Source organism: Sapajus apella, unplaced genomic scaffold (assembly GCF_009761245.1).
Source record: "Sapajus apella isolate SASKATOON/1434 unplaced genomic scaffold, GSC_monkey_1.0 scaffold52, whole genome shotgun sequence".
NCBI classification, from domain to species: domain Eukaryota; kingdom Metazoa; phylum Chordata; class Mammalia; order Primates; family Cebidae; genus Sapajus; species Sapajus apella.
In genome coordinates, this window is record NW_022436992.1 from 5,195,883 (window position 1) to 5,216,044 (window position 20,162).

General features: G+C 36.8%; 1 protein-coding gene across 5 annotated transcripts in view; it reads left to right on the forward strand.

The window, feature by feature from the left end:
- The first annotated feature begins 326 nt into the window (after window positions 1-326).
- The window catches only part of CTNNA2 (catenin alpha 2), a 1,139,605-nt gene continuing 1,119,769 nt past the window's right edge, over window positions 327-20,162 (forward strand). For 4 of the 5 annotated variants that reach the window (XM_032243720.1, XM_032243721.1, XM_032243722.1 and 1 more), the window contains exon 1: window positions 327-594. Coding sequence is in view for 1 of the 5 variants with exons in the window: in XM_032243726.1 (XP_032099617.1) it covers window positions 10,587-10,683 (97 nt within the window). In the remaining 4 variants the exon portion in view is untranslated. Of the gene's footprint in view, window positions 595-10,545; window positions 10,684-20,162 lie in introns of those variants that run through there. The other variant, XM_032243726.1, reaches the window with a different exon arrangement.

Below are 20,162 nucleotides of genomic sequence, written 5' to 3' on the forward strand. Positions count from 1 at the left end.
GTCCCTCTCCCGGGGCCTCGCGACTCCGGCGATTCAGCTCCTAGTCGCCGCCCGCAGGGTAACGCCGTTGTCATGGACACGGCACCTGCGCCCTACGGCAGTGGCCCTTCGCCGCCGTCCCCTCCCCCCACCTGCGGCGCCCAGCTGGCCGCGCCTCCGGAGCTCCGCCCCGCCCCGCCCTTTCGGGCGCTCCCCGGGCCGCGCGTGCCCGCGCCACTCCCCCCGCGCTGCCCCGTGCATTTCCAGGCGCCGCGGAGCCACGGGGACCGTGGGGGCGCGCGTGCAAGCAGGCGGCCGCGCATGCGCACTGGCTGCCTCCCCTAGCGGCGATCCGGGCCGCTGCCGCTCGCGCTTGGGCAGGACGCGGGGCGGGCGGGGGGAGGGGGGAGCGGCTTCGCTTCCAGCCCCGAGTGAGGCGGAGACCCGGGCGGGCGGGCAGAGCAGGCGGCACCGCACCTCGGCCAGAGGCGGCTGCAGCAGCTGCTGCCCTTGTCCCTGCCGCCGCCTCTCCAGTCCCTTCTGTGATTGCCACTCCAGCTGCTGCGAACCGGCGAGAAAAAGGAGGAGGCGAGAAACTCCCACCGACCCACAGAGGTGAGTCCCGGGCAGAGCATCCTCCATCCTTGCCTGCCTCCCTCCCTCCCCACCTCCCTCCCATCCTCTCCGTCCTCCCCCCTCCCCGCTCCCCAACCCTCCCTCCCTCATCCTTCCCAACATCCCTCTCTCCTCTCCCCTCCTTTCTCCCTTCCAGCCTTTCTTTCATCCCTTTCTTCCTCTCTCCCAGCCCCACTTCCTTCCCACCCTTTCTTTCTTCCCCGTCTTCCTTGCAGCCGCTCGCCCTAGAGAACAGCTCTCCATCCCTTTCCTCTTGTCTCCATCTCTTTTTCCCCCTTTCTAACCTCTTCCCGGTGGGTGGGTGGGAGCATCCCTTGCCTACTACAACTGTCCGGATTCAGGGGTTCCAGAAAATTGGGCTCTTATGCTGAGAGACACACTCTTAAACAGCGGGTGTCCTGCAGGTCCCTAAATTTTTAGGATGAGGGGTCAAGTTGGGTAGAGTACTGGGAACTGGAGGGAGAAGATGATCGAGGAAGAATCTATGGATTTGTGCTGTATTAGGGTGGGGGTGGGGAGGGCTGTCACTTGGACATGTTGCCAACAGCCCCCATACCCCTCTTCAGCAGTTTCTTTTTTTCTCCTGGGAATTACATATTCCCAGCGTGTGTCTCACCAATTTAAAATCCAGCTTTCCCTGCTTTGATTGTCTCCGTGAGAAACCACAACGAAAGAGGAGAAGAGAGGAAAGGAACAAGAGAGAAAAAGGGGAGGGGAGAGAAAGGGAGATGGCAGTGGAAGCTTGTGTTCTTTTCCCCTAGGCCTCTTTGGATTGACATTTTCAAACCACCCGCCTCATATTTGGCTTGGAATTGAACCTGTGTGTCCTTGGTCTTGTCACTACCTACTTCAAAGGCAGAAACTCTCTAAACTTTAATGCCTGTGTACCACAGCATTATTTATGGAATGTTTTGCTCAGCATACAAAATACCAAGGCAGAAAGGTTTTGGAAAATAGGGAGCAGAAGGGTGGAAGAGATGTACTTTTGTTCATCATGGGTTAACTTCTCAAGTAGGATAATGGTTGGACAGTTTTGGAGAAATGAGGTTATACTCCACAGGCTTGTAGATATACCATTTACATGGTATTAGCATTATATTCTTTAACAGAGACCCTTACCCATTTTCACCTACCTCATAGGAACCCTGAAGATGTTCGAAGAGAAACATACTGTGTGATTCTGTTTGTGGTTTACACCAATGGAAAAGTTGAATTAGCTTTAGAACCATTGTTAATAATTTAAAATCGCTGTTGGTTTTGCATCACTTATTTTCACAGAACACTATAATTTGCCTTGCTCTCTTTAGCTTGCACTCTAACTCGCTATATTATACACATTACTGGCAATTTGACAATTCTTTCTGTAAGTATTGCTGCTGTAAACTTTATTTATACATGGTGGAACAGCCATACCTCAGAATGTTTAGTATATTTATCATCTCAGAAGGGTCCAGCAGTGTAACTATAAATCAAAAATTGATATTTTGAAGCCTATATTTGTCCTATTTATATTCGCCTAAAAAAAAAAAACAGACCAGAAAACCTTAATATATTTAGAATAGCTGTGTTTTATGTTTAAGGTGTATATGTGAGGGACCAAAATTAATGGTGGATTCGTTTAAGTTGCTGGTGAGAAACTATGCTATGGAACACATTATTGATTTTTTTTTCTTTTCATTAAAATTATTATATGACAGTAGTGCAATATGCACTTTTGCATTTTATGGGGATGTAAAGCAGGAGCTGAGATGAAGAGAATTGCCTTCTTAAGTGATTGAGTGCTGATCTGATGAAGAGCTGATAGTTAATCACCTGAGTCAGTGCTGGGGAAGTGTGTAACGTTAGGAATGATGGACTCCTTCAACTCCCCATGGTAGGAATGCAATTCCATTAATGGCTTGGCTGACTCTTCAGCCGTGTAGCTAAAGCTTGGTTGAATTACCAGTGTTACCAACATCCTGAAGCAGATTGCAGTCAACCTGTGTGTATTGGAATGCTTGTATTACTTAATAGTGAACTTGTAGATTGGAGTGTTTTCCTTTCCCTGCAATACCATGAAACAAGTGAAAGACTGTCATGTTAATTATATATGAGCACAATAAGTTAGTTTTGTTCAAATTCCTTTCAAAAGACTTTTCCCTTCCCGGTATCTCTGCAATTATTTCTTTGTGGGGCTTCTCAGTTGCGAATGTGGGGAAGTGGCAGCCCTTCCACCAGCTTTGCTCTTTCTTTGTTGCAGTTTTTCTGCAGAGTGATGTGGGTGTATGCCCCAGTTTTTGACACTGTGCTTAGTATAGAAAAACAGGTACTTTTCTTTTGTCTTCTTTGTAAACATTAGTCCACTGAATAGAAACAAAACATACGAAGTTATTAAAGAACAATAGAATAAAATAACATTTTGTTTACAGCAAAAGATTTCAGAGAGATGATTAAAATTAATGAAATGTGCATATTAGAAGAGCAACTAGTGTCTTTCAAAAGCAGCTTGCCTCCTTGACTGTAATCCAGTTTGCAGATAAAGACTGGCTTCCTCTGAAGAATTTCAATCCTAGAGGCTTCTGCCTTTAGTTGACTGGATCTTCAAAAATACATGATACAATAAAAAGCTAATAGAACATCTTAGGACCCCTGTAAAACATATTCTAGATACATCCTCTATGCCTCCCTCCCTCAGAGCTCTTAACACCTGCCCAACCCTATGCTGAGTAGTGTGAGGTACTCCAAGAAAGTTCAAAGAAGTAAAAGACACTCTCTTTGACCTCAGCCTACAGTCTAGTTGAGAACAGGCATTTGTATGAGGTTCTATTTCACAGTGGCAAAGAACAAGATCTTTGGAGAGAGCTTTAGATGTGATTACAGGCTCTAGTTCTTAGGAGCCTTGTGTCCTACATACAATTTAAATCTATTTTTTTATCTATAAAATGAAAATTGTAGGGAAGTCTGATTCATGGGCTTGCTTTAAAGGTTAATTGTCTTTAGCATAGTACTTGGCGAAAGCAAACATATATTAAGTAAACATTATTATAATTAGGAGAAATGGTTTGAATGCATTCCAAGACTGGATATGATTATGTACCCGAAAGACAGAAGAGCAAGTAAGTATTAGAGGAATTGTGAAGAAGATAGGTGTCTGTGTAACTGGGAAAATATATTCAGTATTAGCACTGAAGCTTGGACAGAGATTCCTGGGAAAGATTTCCTGCAGGGTGGGCACCACAGTTGGAACAAAAGCAGGGAGGGAGGAAAAGGCATGGTGTGTTTGGAGAACATCAGGGAGACTATTTACTGGAAGATTTGGTGTACAGGTATGTGTATTAAAAGGCAGAGTAGATACAGTCAGTGTAATTATACTGTCACTCGGTTAAGACAACTTCTAGTATGGGATCCATTTCATTACGTAGAAGGTTCAGCTACCCATGGAGCTAGTTTCAGTTCTTTGTCTCACCTAAAGCCCCATCCCAAGACATGAATTCCATGGTCGGCATGATAGTGAGGACCCAGAACAGTCTTAAGTCTTTTCTTCTAACTTCAAGGCAGAGGGAAAACTTGACCTTTGCTGAACAATAAAGATTTAATATTATGGCTCTTCTAACTCTCTCTTGTTTTTCCTTACCCCATGAATATTCCAGGACTATATCTTAGAGTATATAACCAAGATTATTTTACTTTGACCTATATGAAGCCAGTACTTGTTAGGATAATTGTATTTCCAGGGGCTTATTTTTTTACTTCATGGTTGACTTTTCCTAATTACAAAAGCCCCTTTCCTTGGTGTCTAAGATTATTAACAAATTCTAAATGGATGATGCTCTTTCAGTTTTGTGGCTGTGAGGCTAACGGGTGATGAGAACAGAAAGTCTAGCAGGGAATTTGGCGTGGAACAGGTTAAATATACGCTCCATGTGAAGTGGCAAGTGCTCACTGGCAACATCTGTTGGCACACGTTTGTTTTTAGTTGAGGTTCATAAACTATTGTGAACATTTATCCACAAAATCTTTATCCAACAGCATAAGTGATATGAATGGAATTCTTTTATTCAAAAATGGATTTCCAGAAAATTTTGCCCTCAAGTTTGAAGTATCAGTATTTATTATGATCATGTTTAACCCATTTTAATAAACATGATTTCATTATTTCTTCCCAAGTAGTAAAATATTTCTCATGTATTTCTGTTTCGTAGTTCTAATAATATGCAAAATTCTCCTCTTGAATATTATCTTAAGATGTATTAGTCATAAACATAAATATGTTTCTAAAAGCTAATATGAATATACTTCTAAAAACTAACAAACCATAGACTGTAGTAGTTTTATTTTCTGTTTGGAGATCCTTCTTAATTGATGTTTTAAAAATTCAGTAGATCTAAATAAAACATTTTCAGATGTGTTACTACTAGTCAGCTTTATGTTAGACTACTGGAGATTTTTGACAAATGTAACTTTTGACATTTTTATTTTCCTTATAAGTGAATTTTTATATCAGAGCTGAATTCTAGCTCAACCATAAATTTGCATCCTATTCCTCTTTGAAATTATTACTTGTAACACATTATACAAAACATAGTGATTGTCTGACTTTACAGAGATTAATTTTATAGGGCTTAACTATTGAAAGTGATTTTATTTTTCTTTTTATTTATAGGCCCTATCTGTGCACACGACTATTAGACTATTGCATTTCAGGTATTAGGAAAACTTGCATTCACAGGAGTGAAAAAAGCAGATATGTTCCCCATACATGAAGGTGGTGACCTAACAGGGAGGGAGGTGGAGTAAGGATGAGACAGAATGAATTAATTTTGTTTTCTCTTTTGAGCTGAAGGATACATAACTATCTGTTCAATTAGATGTTTTCTATATTTTTGCTGTGATGTCTTCTATAATATATGTTTTCATTGTTTTAAAGTAGGTTTTATATATACATTTCAATGAATCGTTTTTAAAACTAGAGCAGGGATAAAAAAACTAATGTAAATCATATGTTGATTTTTTTTTAGTATCTTGCTACTTTGAGACATCTGACTATTTTGTTTGCTGGGCAGTTTTGGGGAAGCCAAGTAAGACATTTATGGGACACATTGAGATGGAGATACATTAAATAAGATCCTAACTTGCTACAGTGTTCCTACATTAAATGAGTGGACGTGCCACAGTGATAGAGATAAAAAAAAGTCCTTGAATTTTATATGGTCTCAAGGGCTACAGAGACATAACAGAAAATTAATAGAAAGCTTCTGAGATGTTCATATTGTGTAAATTGAGTTTATGTTGTTTATTATGTATCTGCAGTAAATCCAATATCTTTTTTTATGGCCCCTTGATATTTTGGAACTAAAGTCATGGACTCTTGATGGAGCTATGTCAATTGTTCTTCCACAACCCACTCAGAAACTACAAGGACTCCAGAAATCACCAGAGGATCTGATGTTATCATGATTAATTTGTAAGCATTTGGGGAAAATTTAGTCTTCCAAGTTTAACTTAAATTCATAGGGCTTGAAGCAGTTGTTAAATATCATCAATCCATCTTTCAGTGAGGAAGTAGTATGTCTCTTAACTAATTTAGAAAGAGCTACTTGTCCTCACTTGTTTCTAGGAAAGCGTATCTTATAATTCTTTAGAGTTTACCACTTCATTGTGTTTCTTCAGGCATTGATAATTGCCAGAGTAATTTCATAAAATATGTTTTTTTTTCCTAATTTACAGAAGTAGAGTAAATAAGTGTATACAAGACTCAAATTTCTTGGGTAAGGCTGGGCACATTGGCTCATGCTTTTAATCCCAGCACTTTGGGAGGCCTAGGCAGGCAAATCACCTGAGGCCAGAAGTTTAAGACCAGCCTGGCCAACATGGGGAAACCCCATCTCTACTAAAAATACAAAAATTAGTTGGGTGTGGTGTCTGGCGACTGTAATCCCAGTGTCACGGGTGGCTGAGGCAGGAGAATCTCTTGAACCCTGGAGGCGAAGGCTGCAGTGAGCTGAGATCACACCACTGCACTTTAGCCTGGGTGACAGCACGAGACTCTCTCAAAAACAAAAAAACAAAAAATAATAAGGTCTTGGGGAAAAACAAATCTGTATCTAAATTCATCTCTCTACTGCACTTACGCTTTCTATGTATTTTTGTTTATTATATTGTGTAGCATGAATTCATTCAACAGGTATTTTTTGAAAATACCTGCTTTGTATAGAGCATTGAGCTAGAGATTATAATTTCATAAGCACATTGAACCAAGGAAACTTGAATTCCTCCCCAGGTTTTCAACCAACTAATTAATTAGTTATGTGACTAAATATTAGGCTCAAACTCTCCAACTCTTACTTATTTTATCTGTCTTTTATGTGACTTAGACTAGATGATATGTAAATATCTAGCTATAAAATTTTATAATTATACATGTGAATTTTCCTTAAAATTTCAAGGCAAAATGATTTATTTTCATTGTGTTCTGTTTTATTTTTCTTTTGAAACATAAACTTTGGCTGCATAAGAAAAAAAAAACTTCACCTTTTATGGCATATGCTTTCCCTTTCCCAATAAAATTGCAAATTTAGCTTCACAGTCCTGGACAAACTGCAAGGGACTAAGAAACCTGTCTTTTGTCTCACCATCCTTCCCTCTCTTTCATTTTGGAAGTTCTTCCTACATTGAAGGTTCAAGTCAGTTGCTACAACTATTTAGGGACTCTCCCAGTGTGTGGTTGGCTTGCTTCAATCATCCCAATGTTTGTGAAAGATTATCTGGCATTTATGCATTTAGAATGAGGTAATGTTTGTTTAAGAAGTTATATATATTTTAAGGTTAGTATTTCTGCCTCAGGCATACTAAAGCCCTGCTTATCCCCAAATTCTGTTTCAGAGGACCTGGCAGTCACCAGTCTTCCTACCAATCCAGCTCCAAATTCCCATTAAAATTATTTTAATGAAATTTTGGACATATGTTTTATACAATAAAGTGTACCCATTTCAAGTGAATACTTTGTTGTGGATTGACAAACACACCTGTGTAACCATCACTGCCATCAAGATACAGAAAATTTTTTTTACCATAAAAACTTCTCTTCTCTTCTGACTGATCTGCTTTCTGTCTCTAAAGATTCACTTTTCCTATTCTAGAAATTGATATAGGTTGAATGACAGAATATGTACTCATTTTTATATTCCTTTTTTCATTGAGAATAATGTTTATGGGACTGATCTATGATTTTGAGTATATAAACTTCTAGAAAACAGTATAGAAGATAATCTGTGATTTTGGGTAGGCAAAGATCCCTTAGGACCTAAGAAGCACTAACCATAAAATTTAAAAGAAAAGATGTATTAGAATTTATCAAAGTTAAAGAAAGAACTTTTGCTCTTCAAAAGACAAAAGATTTGTTAGAACTACATATCTCTCTCTACATATTTGACAAAGGACTTATCTAGACTATATATAGAACTCTTGCAACTCAATAAGAAGACAGGCAATCCATCTAAAAATGAACAAAATATGTGAAGTCATATTTCACACAAAATATATGAATACCCTATGAGCACATGAAAGGGTGTTTAACTCTATAATTCACCAAAATAATTAAATTTAAAAACCACAGTGTGATGCCACTAGACAAACACTAAAATGACTAGATTGTAAAGACTGGCAATACCAAGTTTTGGAGAGGATGTGAAGCAACTGTGATACTCATGCATTGCTGGTGGGAATGCAATACTTTGGGAAACAAATTTGGCAGTTTCTCTTAATGTTAAAAATACTCTTAACATACGATCCAGAAATTCCACTCCCAGGTGAAATAAAAACATATGTACAAGGACTTTCACCTGAAAATTAATAACAGCTTACTCATACAAGCTTCAAACTAAAAACAACCAAAATACCTGTCAAATTCCTAAAGCTACTCCTTTGAGATACAAAACAAAGCTGCTGATATATATACATATATATATCTAATTTTAAGGTGCGCTATTTAATATACGTTACCTGGCAGCAGAGGAAGGGGAATACATTGGGAAAGATTTCTAAAAGTGACAAGAAATGCAGAAGATGGGAGACCTGGACTTTGTTTCTACTTTTACATTTCTCTAGTCTGTGCCCGGTTTGTGTGTTGACTGCTTCCTCAGCCAGTGCCATGATCACTTCTTTAGTTCCTAGCACACCGTCATGCAGCAGCAGTGTCTCTTCCTGCAGAATGGGGAGGTTTTTGCCAAAACCCCTCCTGCAGACTTCTCTCTTATCTCACTGGCCAACGCTGAATCCCATGGACATTCCCAATCTATTCAATGGCAAGGGGAATGGGAATACCAAGTATGACAGGCTTAGACTAAATCACCATTTACCAGCTGGGACTACATATGGGATTAGCATTCACTGGGTGGAGGAGGTTAGGGGATTGATGAACAGAGTGGTAATTCTGTTAATATGGAAGGGGTAAATGATTGTTGGGTAAGCAAGAAGCAGTGTTTATTAGAATTTGATTTAGAGGACTGCCTTGTTCTCAGCGTTCAAAGAGGTTGAAGCAAAAAGCTGAGATTGTAGTCACAACTTTTAATTGTGGGAGTGTGTTTGAAGAAACAGGTGACAGAGGGCAATGTAGGACAAGAAGGAGAAAATTTAGATCCTAGCCCACAGCATGAACTGGAGAGGGAGGGAGTCTGGATCCAAGGGAACAATTTAAAGTGGGCAAGCATACAAATAGTGACAAGCAAAGCCAAGCACATTGGGGCCCATGGAGTTGGGACAGGAAGCAAAAGTCAGTGCTGGCAGTAGTCTGGAATCCAGGCAGGCAAATTCGATTGCAGTTTGCCCATCTGTGAAATCAGGACCTCAGGCAAGAAGATTTTCATGTTTTGCTTGTTAAGGCAGAAGCCAAAACAGTAATTATTTTCTACTTTTTTTTTTTTTTAAAGGTGTTCTCAACCACTCTAGATTCTATCTCAAAGATCAGAGCTGCATCTTCCATTTTTCTAGTATTCTCCTGTTTTCATTGCTGGGCCCATTCCTTCATAAATGTTTGTTGATCGAACTAAGTCTGAACTCACTCTGAGTATATTTCTGGTCAAATATAACAGCCATTCATCAAATGCTTTCCTGTAAGTTACGGAAACCACTGTTTTGTTGGGGGGCAGGGCACAGTACTGGAGCCATACATGAGTAAGATACAGTGCCTTATCTCATAAGTTGATAGTCTAGTAGGGGCTGTAAGATGAGTACCTGAACAGTTTAATTCCAGACAGAATGACAGAGTGTGTCCTGTAGTGTGGTACTGACTCCACAGCGGCCTGGGTCAAAAATCCAGGCTGACACAGCATCAGAAAGTTTGTTACAGCAATGGATGGGAATAAGAATATGGAGGAGGGGATGACCTTGTATTGGTACTTTTAAATCAGTCCTGTCTTGGTCTGGGAACTGGGACAGGGCTGACATGGCAGGGAGATGGGATCAATGAGCACAGCAGTGGGAGAGGTGGAGAAATCACATTCGAGAAAACTAAAGCTAGGACACTGATAACTGCTCAGTAGGTAGCTGAAAAGTGAGACTAGAGTGAAAGGGAGAGGCTGGGAGTAGAGAAATATTTTGGCATTATCTATACAGCGGTATCTTAAGAATTCAATAACAGAAGATACATTGTTTCAAAAAGAACATGTTTTGTCTTTTGCACTTACAGTAATAAATGCCCATTGTAGAACATCTAGAAAATAACAAGAAAAAGAATCTGGAAAATAAAAATCACTGCAGTCCAACTATTCAGTGAACATTTAGTGAATTTCTTTTTCCCCCAAGAGTACATCTGAGTTTATCATATAGTGAGGGAGTTTTTAAGCACAGCTGAGAGCATAGGTATATATATACGTTTGTAAATATATCTAAACGTTTCCTGCCATAATAAAAATTATTCCTTTACATTAGTTTTTGTGTAACATTGCAGTTTTTGGAATTTAAGTATTACATCTTTGACTGTGTACAGAGATAAAATGTCTGGGTTGATCTGCCTTCAGTATGGGCCGTGTCATGGGCAAAGGATTGATTTTGGGGGCTCCAGGAGACTGCTTCAAAGAAATAGAGGTCAAGGTCTGTGTAGCTGTACATATATATGTATATATTTCTTAAATGGCAACACGATGTTCTATACTCTATTTTCCCTTTACATATAGTTTAGAGATATCTCCACCCTGGTACAAAACGGTATACACTATTGTTTTAACTGCTGCCTGTTGTTTTATGGTGTGGTTGTACCATGGTTTATTTAATCCTCATTTCCATGTACATTCAGTTTGTTTGTGCTATTATATTTCAAACAGTGCTAAGATGAGCATCCTTATACAGGTTTATTGTCTATATGGACTAATGCATTTTTCAAAGGTAAACTTATAAATGTAATTGTTGGGTCATAAGGTGTGTGCATTTTAAATTTTAATAGTGGCAAATTGCTCTTCCAATTGTTCGTACCCATTTGCCTTCCACCAACAATATGAAAGTGCGTATTTCTTTACCTTTTTGCCAATACATGATAATTTTAAACTTGTAAAAGTTTACCAATGAATAGGTCAGAAGAATACTTCTTTTTTATCTAAATTTGTTTCACAGATTTCTAGAGGTTATCTTTCCATTTGTTTTCTAATGGCCTAATGTTTTGCCTTTAGCTGTGATGAGTATATTCTTTTTTTTCTAGTTTATTTTTGCATGAGTTATTTATCTTATTTTAATTTAAGGACTTAATTATATTCTCTAGGTACAAAGAATTTCATTGTTATTACTTAATTAATAACACACTATTAAAACTACTATTGTGATTTCTAGTAGGTGATGGCTTTTGGCCAAAGTTTTATCTCTATTTTTACATCTTTTTTTTTTCAGATGAATATGATTATCAGGTTGCCAATTTTAAAACAACACTGTATTTTATTTAGTATTGTATTTAATGTAAGGTAATTTTGAGGGTGAAGTGACAACTCTAAATTCATAATCTTTCCATTTGCATGTCTCTTTATTTATTCAAGTATTTTTGTGTCCTTCAGTAACATAAATAGCCTTCTTTATAGAAGGAAACATTTCTCATTTTGTGTTATTATGAGTTTTTATTACTGTTGGGGAAGGGATTTTATTCTTTAATATTTCCTAATAGGTTATTGCTGATGTAGAAATTATTCTGTTTGATTTTTATTTTTGGTTTTGTCTCCTGTCACCTTGTTGAAATACTTTATTGGTTCAAAAATGTACTCTTGTGTTTTTCTTATCAATTTATATACCTCTTTTATATGTTAAGATAAGAGTTCATAGTTTAAACACGCACACACACACACACACACTCACACACTTGCAAGTCTTATTTAAATGAAAATGATAAAATATAATACTTACCTTTTTCTTTTAGTGTCTTCTAATTTTAAATACATTTTTTCTTCTACCTTAGATTTGGTATGAATGAGACACTATTCAGATTGTTAATACACTGTTTATACTGAGGTCCAAGTACACCTTTTTTGTTTTTAAAATTGTTCTCAAGATCTGTCTTTTCCATGGTAACCTAAGTATATTTATGCCGATATCAGTATATTTGTGATCTTTCCCTTTGGAGTAAGCATAGTGGGTACATGAGCTGCATATTCTCACTTCCAGAAATTTGCTTGGCACTTTTGTGGATGTTTCTCAGTAATTCATGGTGATTTTTTTTTTTGTATGCCATTCAAAGTCAGGGGCCATGTCTTTTCACATTGAGTGAATAATTATCTCATGGTGGTGACAACATGTTTGATTATGCTAATGCCTGTGATATTAAACTTCTTTATCTAAGTGACTTTATTCTTTGGATATCTGATTTTTAAAAATATTTTGCCATCATTTGTATATTGAAGCTGTTGTGCTAATACAGGATCTTCATTCCAGCATTGTTTTTTATAAATGTGTCAGTACTGATACAGTAGCCAGTACAGCACCACTAAGAAGGTTTTACAGTCTCCAGTTCTTACCCAGAATTTTATTTTTTGGCAGTAAGATCTTATTCAAACTTGAGAGGAAACTTAACCTGGGTAGTATTTTCATGACTTTTTAAATCAGGGAAATGATTATTTTGAATGAAAACCTTTCACTGATTATGCAAATTGAGAAAATGGGCTAATTGCCTTGAATTGTAATTGTTCATTCATCTGGTCTAGTCTTTATAAATACATAGCAGTATTGATTTATCATTAATGAACCCATCTTCATAAAACCCTGTGATCCTTAGTATTATGTTGGTGCAAAAGTAATTGCGGTTTTTGACATTTAAAAATAATGGCAAGATTGCTTTTACAGTACATTATTACATTATGTTAGTAAAAGTAATGGCAAAACCGCAATTACTTTTGTAGCAACCTAATAAGTTAGTTTAAATAGATGAAACAATTTTTACTGTTGAAAGCAGGCATTTTGCTTTGTAGAGTATTGACTATGTGAAATTAGTAGCAAGTGTAAGGCATGGTTCATGGAACTGCAAGAGACTTTTATTAGTGCTGAATCTAGTTTAAAAATTCAGTTAACTGTCTTTTCTTAAAGAATTAACACCATAAAGATGAGTTAGAATAATACCAATATGATAAGTTTGAATGAAACTATCAGTTAACAACATATAGCTGTTTTCCATTCTACTTTGATTGAATAATTTGAGATGCTTCTGTTTATTTGATGAAATTTTCTTGATGACTGCTTGCCTTTGGAAAGAATTTTTTGTTTGCTGTTGCTGTTATGAATAGCTGACGTCTTAAATCCAGGTGTATTACATTTTATTGTTGCTCACTTTATCTTACAATTGCAGAGTTGTTCTTAACCAAGGCAAGTTAATACCATATGAAATAAATGCTCTTTTTTGAGTATGAATTTACAGTATTTTATATCAAAATTAGAAGTAAGTGGCATCATAAAATGTTTCAACTAGTAAAATGCTAACTTTGTATAATTTTTATTTTTCATACTTTATTATAGTTATAAAACAATCTATACTGTTACTATTTGCCTTTCACTCAAGAAAATGCAAATACTTAGTGAAGATACTAAAGGCTACAAAATGACATGACAAGAATTTAGAGAAGACATAAAAAAATCTTACTGTTGTTAATAAGGCAAACTGAGCTGGAGATTCAATGCTATTGCTGTGAAAATCCCAGCTTCCATTTTTTTCTTTTTTTGTGCAGAAATTGCTGTGCTCATTCTGAAATTCATTTATAAAGTAAGAATACTCTAAAACAATCTTTAAAAAGATGAACAAAGTTGGAAGACACACATCTTAATTTCAAAACTTACTGCTGAAGTATAATAATCAAGACTAAGTGGTATTAACATAAGCATAGGCATCTAGATCATTGGAATAGAATTGGGCATTCAGAAATACACTCACATATTTATGATTAATTGATTTTTCAACAAGGGTGACAAGACAATTTAATGAGGGAAAGAATAGTTTTTTAAACAAATGGACAACTGAATAAACATATACATGAAAAAGATGAATTTGGACCACTATCTCCCCCCATATAAAAAAAATTGATGATAGACTTCAATATGCATTGTAGACCTAAATATGAGAGCTAACTATAAAACTCTTGGAAGAAAACGTAGGTGTGAATCTTAATGACCTTGGATTAGGCATTGGTTTCTTGGATTAGGGAGTAGATTTGTAGATATGACACCCAAAGCACAAGCAATAAAAGAAAAATAATGTAAATAGAACTTCATCAAAATTAAAAACTTTTATGCATCAAAGGGTCCCATCAGGAAAATAAAAAGACAACCCAAGAATGGAAGAACATGTTTACAAATCATATCAATAAGAATCCATTCTTCACAATATATAAAGAACTATTGCAAATTAATAATAAAATGAATACCTAAATTTAAAAATGGGCAAAGGACTAGAATAGACATTTCTCCAAAGAAGATTTACAAATGGCAAATAAGCACATGAAGAGATGCTCAGCATCATCAAGTGAATGCATATCAAAACCACAATGAAATATGAATTCACACCTACTAGGCTGGTTCTAATAAAAAGAACATTAAGAACAAATATTGGTAAACAATGTGGGGAAATTGGAATTCTTATACATTAAGGTAGGAATGTCAGCGTAAATTTAAAAGGGAATATGAAAGATGCATCTAATTTGGAAAACAATTTGCTAGTTCCCCAAAAAGTTAAATATAGAATTTTCTTATGATCCAACAATTTTATTCTTATGTATGTATTGAAGAGCATCAAAAAAATGTCCACACGAGACTCTGTACATTTGTATCCCTAGCAGCATTATTTATTGAAGCCATAAAGTGGAAAAATATGACATCTATTAATTGAAGAATGAACACACAAAATAAGGTATATTTATACAATGGAATAATATTCTGCCATAAATAGGAATAAATACTGATACACGTGAAACATGGATAACCTTGAAGACATTATGTTAAGTGAAAGAAGCCAGACACAAAATGTCACATATTATATGATTGAATTTACATAAAATGTCCAGAATTTGCCAATCTGCTTAGTCAAAAAGTAGACTAGTGGTTGTCAGGGTTTGGGAGAAGGGAGGAATGAGGAATGAATGCTAATGGGTTCACATTTTTCCTTTTCCTTTTTTTTCTCTTTGGAGATGTGGAAACAGTCTCACTCTGTTGCCCAGGTTAAGTGCAGTGGTGCAATCATAGCTTACTGCAGCTCAAACTTTTAGGTACACACTATCCTCTCCACTTGGCTCCCCAGTAGCTGGGATTATAGGTGTATGCCACCATGTTTGGCTGATTATTATTATTATTTTGTAGAGATGGGGTCTTGCTGTGTTGCCCAGACTGGGAGTTTTCTTTTTGATATGATGCAAATTCTGGAATTAGATAGTGGTGATGGTTGCACATACTGTTTGTGCATATACTACAAAACATCCACTGAATTGTACACTTTAAAATGATAAATGTTGCATGTGAATTATGCTTATAAGACAAACAAATCAAATAATTATTTTTGGTTTTGTTTTTCCATTTGGAATGTACAAGTTACTCCTTGTCATAATATTAAACAGTATATTTTTTTCACTAGAGTTGAACTTCAAGCCAATTTACATTGTAGAGTACAATTGTACTATGTTCATACAATCACAAAATGAACATTATGACATTTAATTATTATGTTTCTATCCAGCCATAATATAGCTGAAAAGACATTTCTTAATTGCCTGTCTTAGAGGTACTCTATTTGTGATACTAAGATAAGTAAGAGATGGTGTCTACCCCAGAACATCTAATGGTATATAGCGGGAAAATGTGACCCATAAACAAATAGCTGAAGAATATGACATGGTGTAGAGGTATATTGGAAGTTATAGATAGCAGTGATGGATGAGTATCTAAAGTAAAGCAGAATTAGACAAAAGTCTAGAAGATCCTCATTTCAATAGGAACTTAAAGAACATGTAAGAGTTTCCTGTAAAGATAAATTAGGAAATAGCATTCCAGGTTGAGGGGAAAGCACGGAGGTAGGAATGTCAATGTAAATTTAAGGCTCAACAAACCGTGCAGTTGCCAGAGTGGTTAGGAGGAGAGATGAGGCATGTGGAGGTGATAGGGATGAAGACAACAGAACTGATTATTATAGAAGTGAGAAGACTTAGGAACCATCTGAATGTGAGATTCAGGACAAAGGCAAAGACAAAGGTAACTGAATGTTATCACATGTCTTCTTGTGTGAAACATTAATTTCAGAGTTAGCTGATGTTTGGTTTTAATGATGTAAAATATGAAAAGCTTACAGGACTTCTAGATGCAAGTCTTCAGTAGACACTTATCAATCAGGTCTGGACTTTGGAGCTGTTAGTATTCAAATTAGGAATTTTAGAGTGAAACAGGAGGCGATAGTTATAGCTGTGAAAGTAGATGAAATGCCATACGGGTTGCATAAAGCATTATAAATATGGGGTCTGCATCCTCAGGAATACGACTGCTTAAGTGACAAATAATGAAAAAAATTTAATGGGAAAGAGAGAGGAATCCTACGGTGGTATTTAAGACAACAAAGTCAGCAAAATGAGAAGGGAAAAAAACACTTGGAAAAGAAAAATTGTACTCTTTTAGCTTTTGGCTTGAATTTTTAGCCAAACATACAGCAACAAAGAGAGGCAGTTGTAAGATCAAATCTTACATCTGTTTACTGCTTTCAGCCATGAGGTCTTTGGGTTATGACAGTCAACAAGAGAAAGGAAGGGTAAGAAATGACTCAAGAAATGATAAAGCCTGAACCGGGAAGCTCCTCGGTGGAGTAGGATTGCAGCTCCTTGGTAGCTCTAAAATTGTAGCAGTTGTGCAGCTTGGTCTGAGGCGCCACTGGAGCCCTGCTGGTGATGAGAAGAGACTGAAAGCTGGTCAGACCAGCAGCCAAACAATGACCCCATGACCACTTTGTGATCTGTTCTGAAGCCTTTCTGTGGTGGGAGATTGGCTTTAGTTTCTCTTCATCCTGATTTCTGATATTTAAGCCAGCAGAATTCTCCTTCCAGCTACATCCTTTACCTTGCTACACAAATCGATTATTGGCCTGGATAACATTTTTAAAATGAAGCTTGCTCAACTAAACTGTAACCCTTGTGGGTTTAGTGGTTTGTGCAAAATATGCTTTCAGTAAAAGAGAAACAAAAAAAAGTCATGTCTCTTGTTAACAGGATGCCTCACTTCTCCAGCAAAACAAAGATGTTTTATTGTTACTTTCCATACAAAATAGTTGATCAATAAAAAGAAAACTTTTTTTACTGACAAACCATTTCTAGTTTTCACACTGTTGGTATGTGCACAATCTGAATAGTGAAGGGTGGAGAAGGGGGAGGCAAGTGCCTCATTGGTTGACTTTTTTTTTTTCCTTAACTTCTTTTAAGGTGTGAAGGTAGAGTTTCCCAAGTTTCCCTTGTGTTCAGGTGGGAAAGGTGATCATCAGATGTTGTTCACAGATCAGGGAGGTTAAAGACTGAAGAGATGCCACTAGAGGCCACTGTATTTGTTAAGTAAGAAGTGGATCTCACTTGATCTTTGCCAGAGTAGCTTCAGTCAAGCGGTCATCTCAGAAATCTGATAGCATTGAAGAGTCAGTGTGAAAAGAGAAATTAGATGTTATATGTTCCTAAAGTTGTTTAGCAGACTTAGATATGCTGAAAGGCAAGTGAGAGGGAAACACAAAGAGAAGGTTCAGTTTAGTGTGTTTTGTTTCGAATGGGGCAGTTTAAGCACAGAACACTCAGGATAGGGAGTTTGTTGGCAAATTAGTTTACTAGAGTAGGAAGGCAGAAATGGGTTTTAGAATTTTAACACTTATAAAAATGTGCTTCATCTGAATAATTTATATTCTTTCTTACCTTATTGCAAAGCCCAAATTAGATAAAATTTGATGGAAGGGAGGAAAGAAGATATCAATTATGCTTAGCTTTATATAATAGATGGATTGCTAAAATCTCATTTTGTAATTGTAACCACTAGAGAAGTTATGATTTAAAGAAATTCTTTTGTAAGGGAAATACCACCACTAGTTTTTATTTATTAGTAAATAGATATGCTCATATATATATATATGTATATATATATTGCTTGAGGGGAAGAATAAATGACTTACATATGTTTCTTGATTTATTCTTTCATTTCTCTCATGTGCAGCAAATCAATTTATAAGAATTAAAATGCCAGACAGTTTAAGTTCTTAATTCTTACTTTGAATAAAAGTGTTGAAAACATAGACACTTTGTCCTCAGACATGAGCAATAGACTTTGTTGCCAAACTTCAGAAGTAATCAAATGCTATGGTTTTGCATTTATATACCTACTCATTAGGTATATAAATAATCAAATGCTATGGTTTTACATTTATATACCTGCTAATTTAATTAGGAAATTAAATGATATTTCCATAGCAATGGAAACAGTGCTCCTTGCACACTTGTTTTATGCCTGCAATAATACACAGCGGGGTATCCAAGAACTTTAGCCTAAATTCCAAAAGAGACAAGGTGTGTAAGCATTGACACAAATGATGCACACAGAGGTATTACTGGATTTGTAAAGATGGCATGAGTGGCTAAAATTATATCAGTGAATATTTTTAAAAATAAATGCTACAAATGAATAATGTTATTGAGAAGGCCTAAAGGGTTTTCCTGGACTCTGTCACAGATGCTGGTTTTGGTAAATGACTTCTCCAGTCTTAAGAATTCTACCATTATATGCATGTGTTGTTATAGTAGAATGATTTATAATCTTTTGGATATATACCCAGTAATGGGATTGCTGGATGGAATTTCTATTTCTAGGTCCTTGAGGAATCGCCACACTGTCTTCCACAATGGTTGAACTAATTTACACTCCCACCAACAGTGTAAAATTGTTCTTATGTGTACCTATGCAACAATCTTGCAAGTTCTTCACATGTACCCCAAAACCTAAACTGCAATTAAAAAAAAGGAATTCTACCATTATATTACAGTATGCTTAAAGATGCTGAACTGACCAATTTCGATTCCACTTTTTTTTTGAAACAGACAGGGTAAGTGGATAAACTGATGTGGCTCTCTGAGCCCACTTGGTCTCAGAAAATAAAATTACAGGGAAGGACTCAATCCCTAGAAAGTAATTCTGTACTTGTCATTAGTGGAGTGACTTCATGGGATGTTTAAATAAGCTTTGTGAAGCCTATGACCCCAGTGAATTTAGGAGGTGAGAGACAGTATTCACTTGTCTTATTTCCTTTTAGCCTATGTCCCAAATGTATATTATGATTGTGCTATTTTGCAATAGTGCTACTGTGATCTAATTAAAATTTAAAGATAAGTGTAGGTGGATTCATTGAATGTACTTTAATACTTTAAAAATTTTCTTCCTGAATGCATTCTTCTGGTTAACTAATTGATTTTTCTTTCACCATCATTGGCTATTCTTGACCAATGAACTTTCTAATCTCTTTGTTTTTCTTGCTGCTTTCTGATGACATATTTTTGAACCATCCCAAAACCTCCAAGCTGCTGCTTAATTCTGTACTGTCCTCCCTCCTGTCACAGAATTTAATCTGGTCTCTCAGCCTCTGTCTCTGTCTTTGTCTTTCTGTCTGTGTTCCTGAGTGTCATTTCTCCAATGCTAAAACCCCTAATCTGGATGCACCTGCACCCAATTAATTTTTGAAGTTCTAATCTTCTTGCCGAAAAAGCATTCAGTGTGCTTCTGTGGCTACCTAATTAACTCTTAAGTACCTTAGCCTACTACTCATGGGTCCTGTGTTCCAGACTCAAGCTCGTAGCTCATATTCCAAAAAGGCATTCTCATGCTCCTCTAAGGAAACCCCATGCCCTGACAAGTCTGAAACATTCCTCTCCAACATACTCCTGGCTTTTCTTCAAGAGCAACTTGGACTCATTTTTTGCTGTCTATCTAGGAGACGTTCTACGTGTCCTTTAAGTCCATCTGCTAGGTAATCTCCTTCCTTGATGAATCTGTATCTGATTCCTTAAAACGCTTCCATCTCACTTTCCTCCTAACTTCTATATCTCTTTGTTTCCCATTTT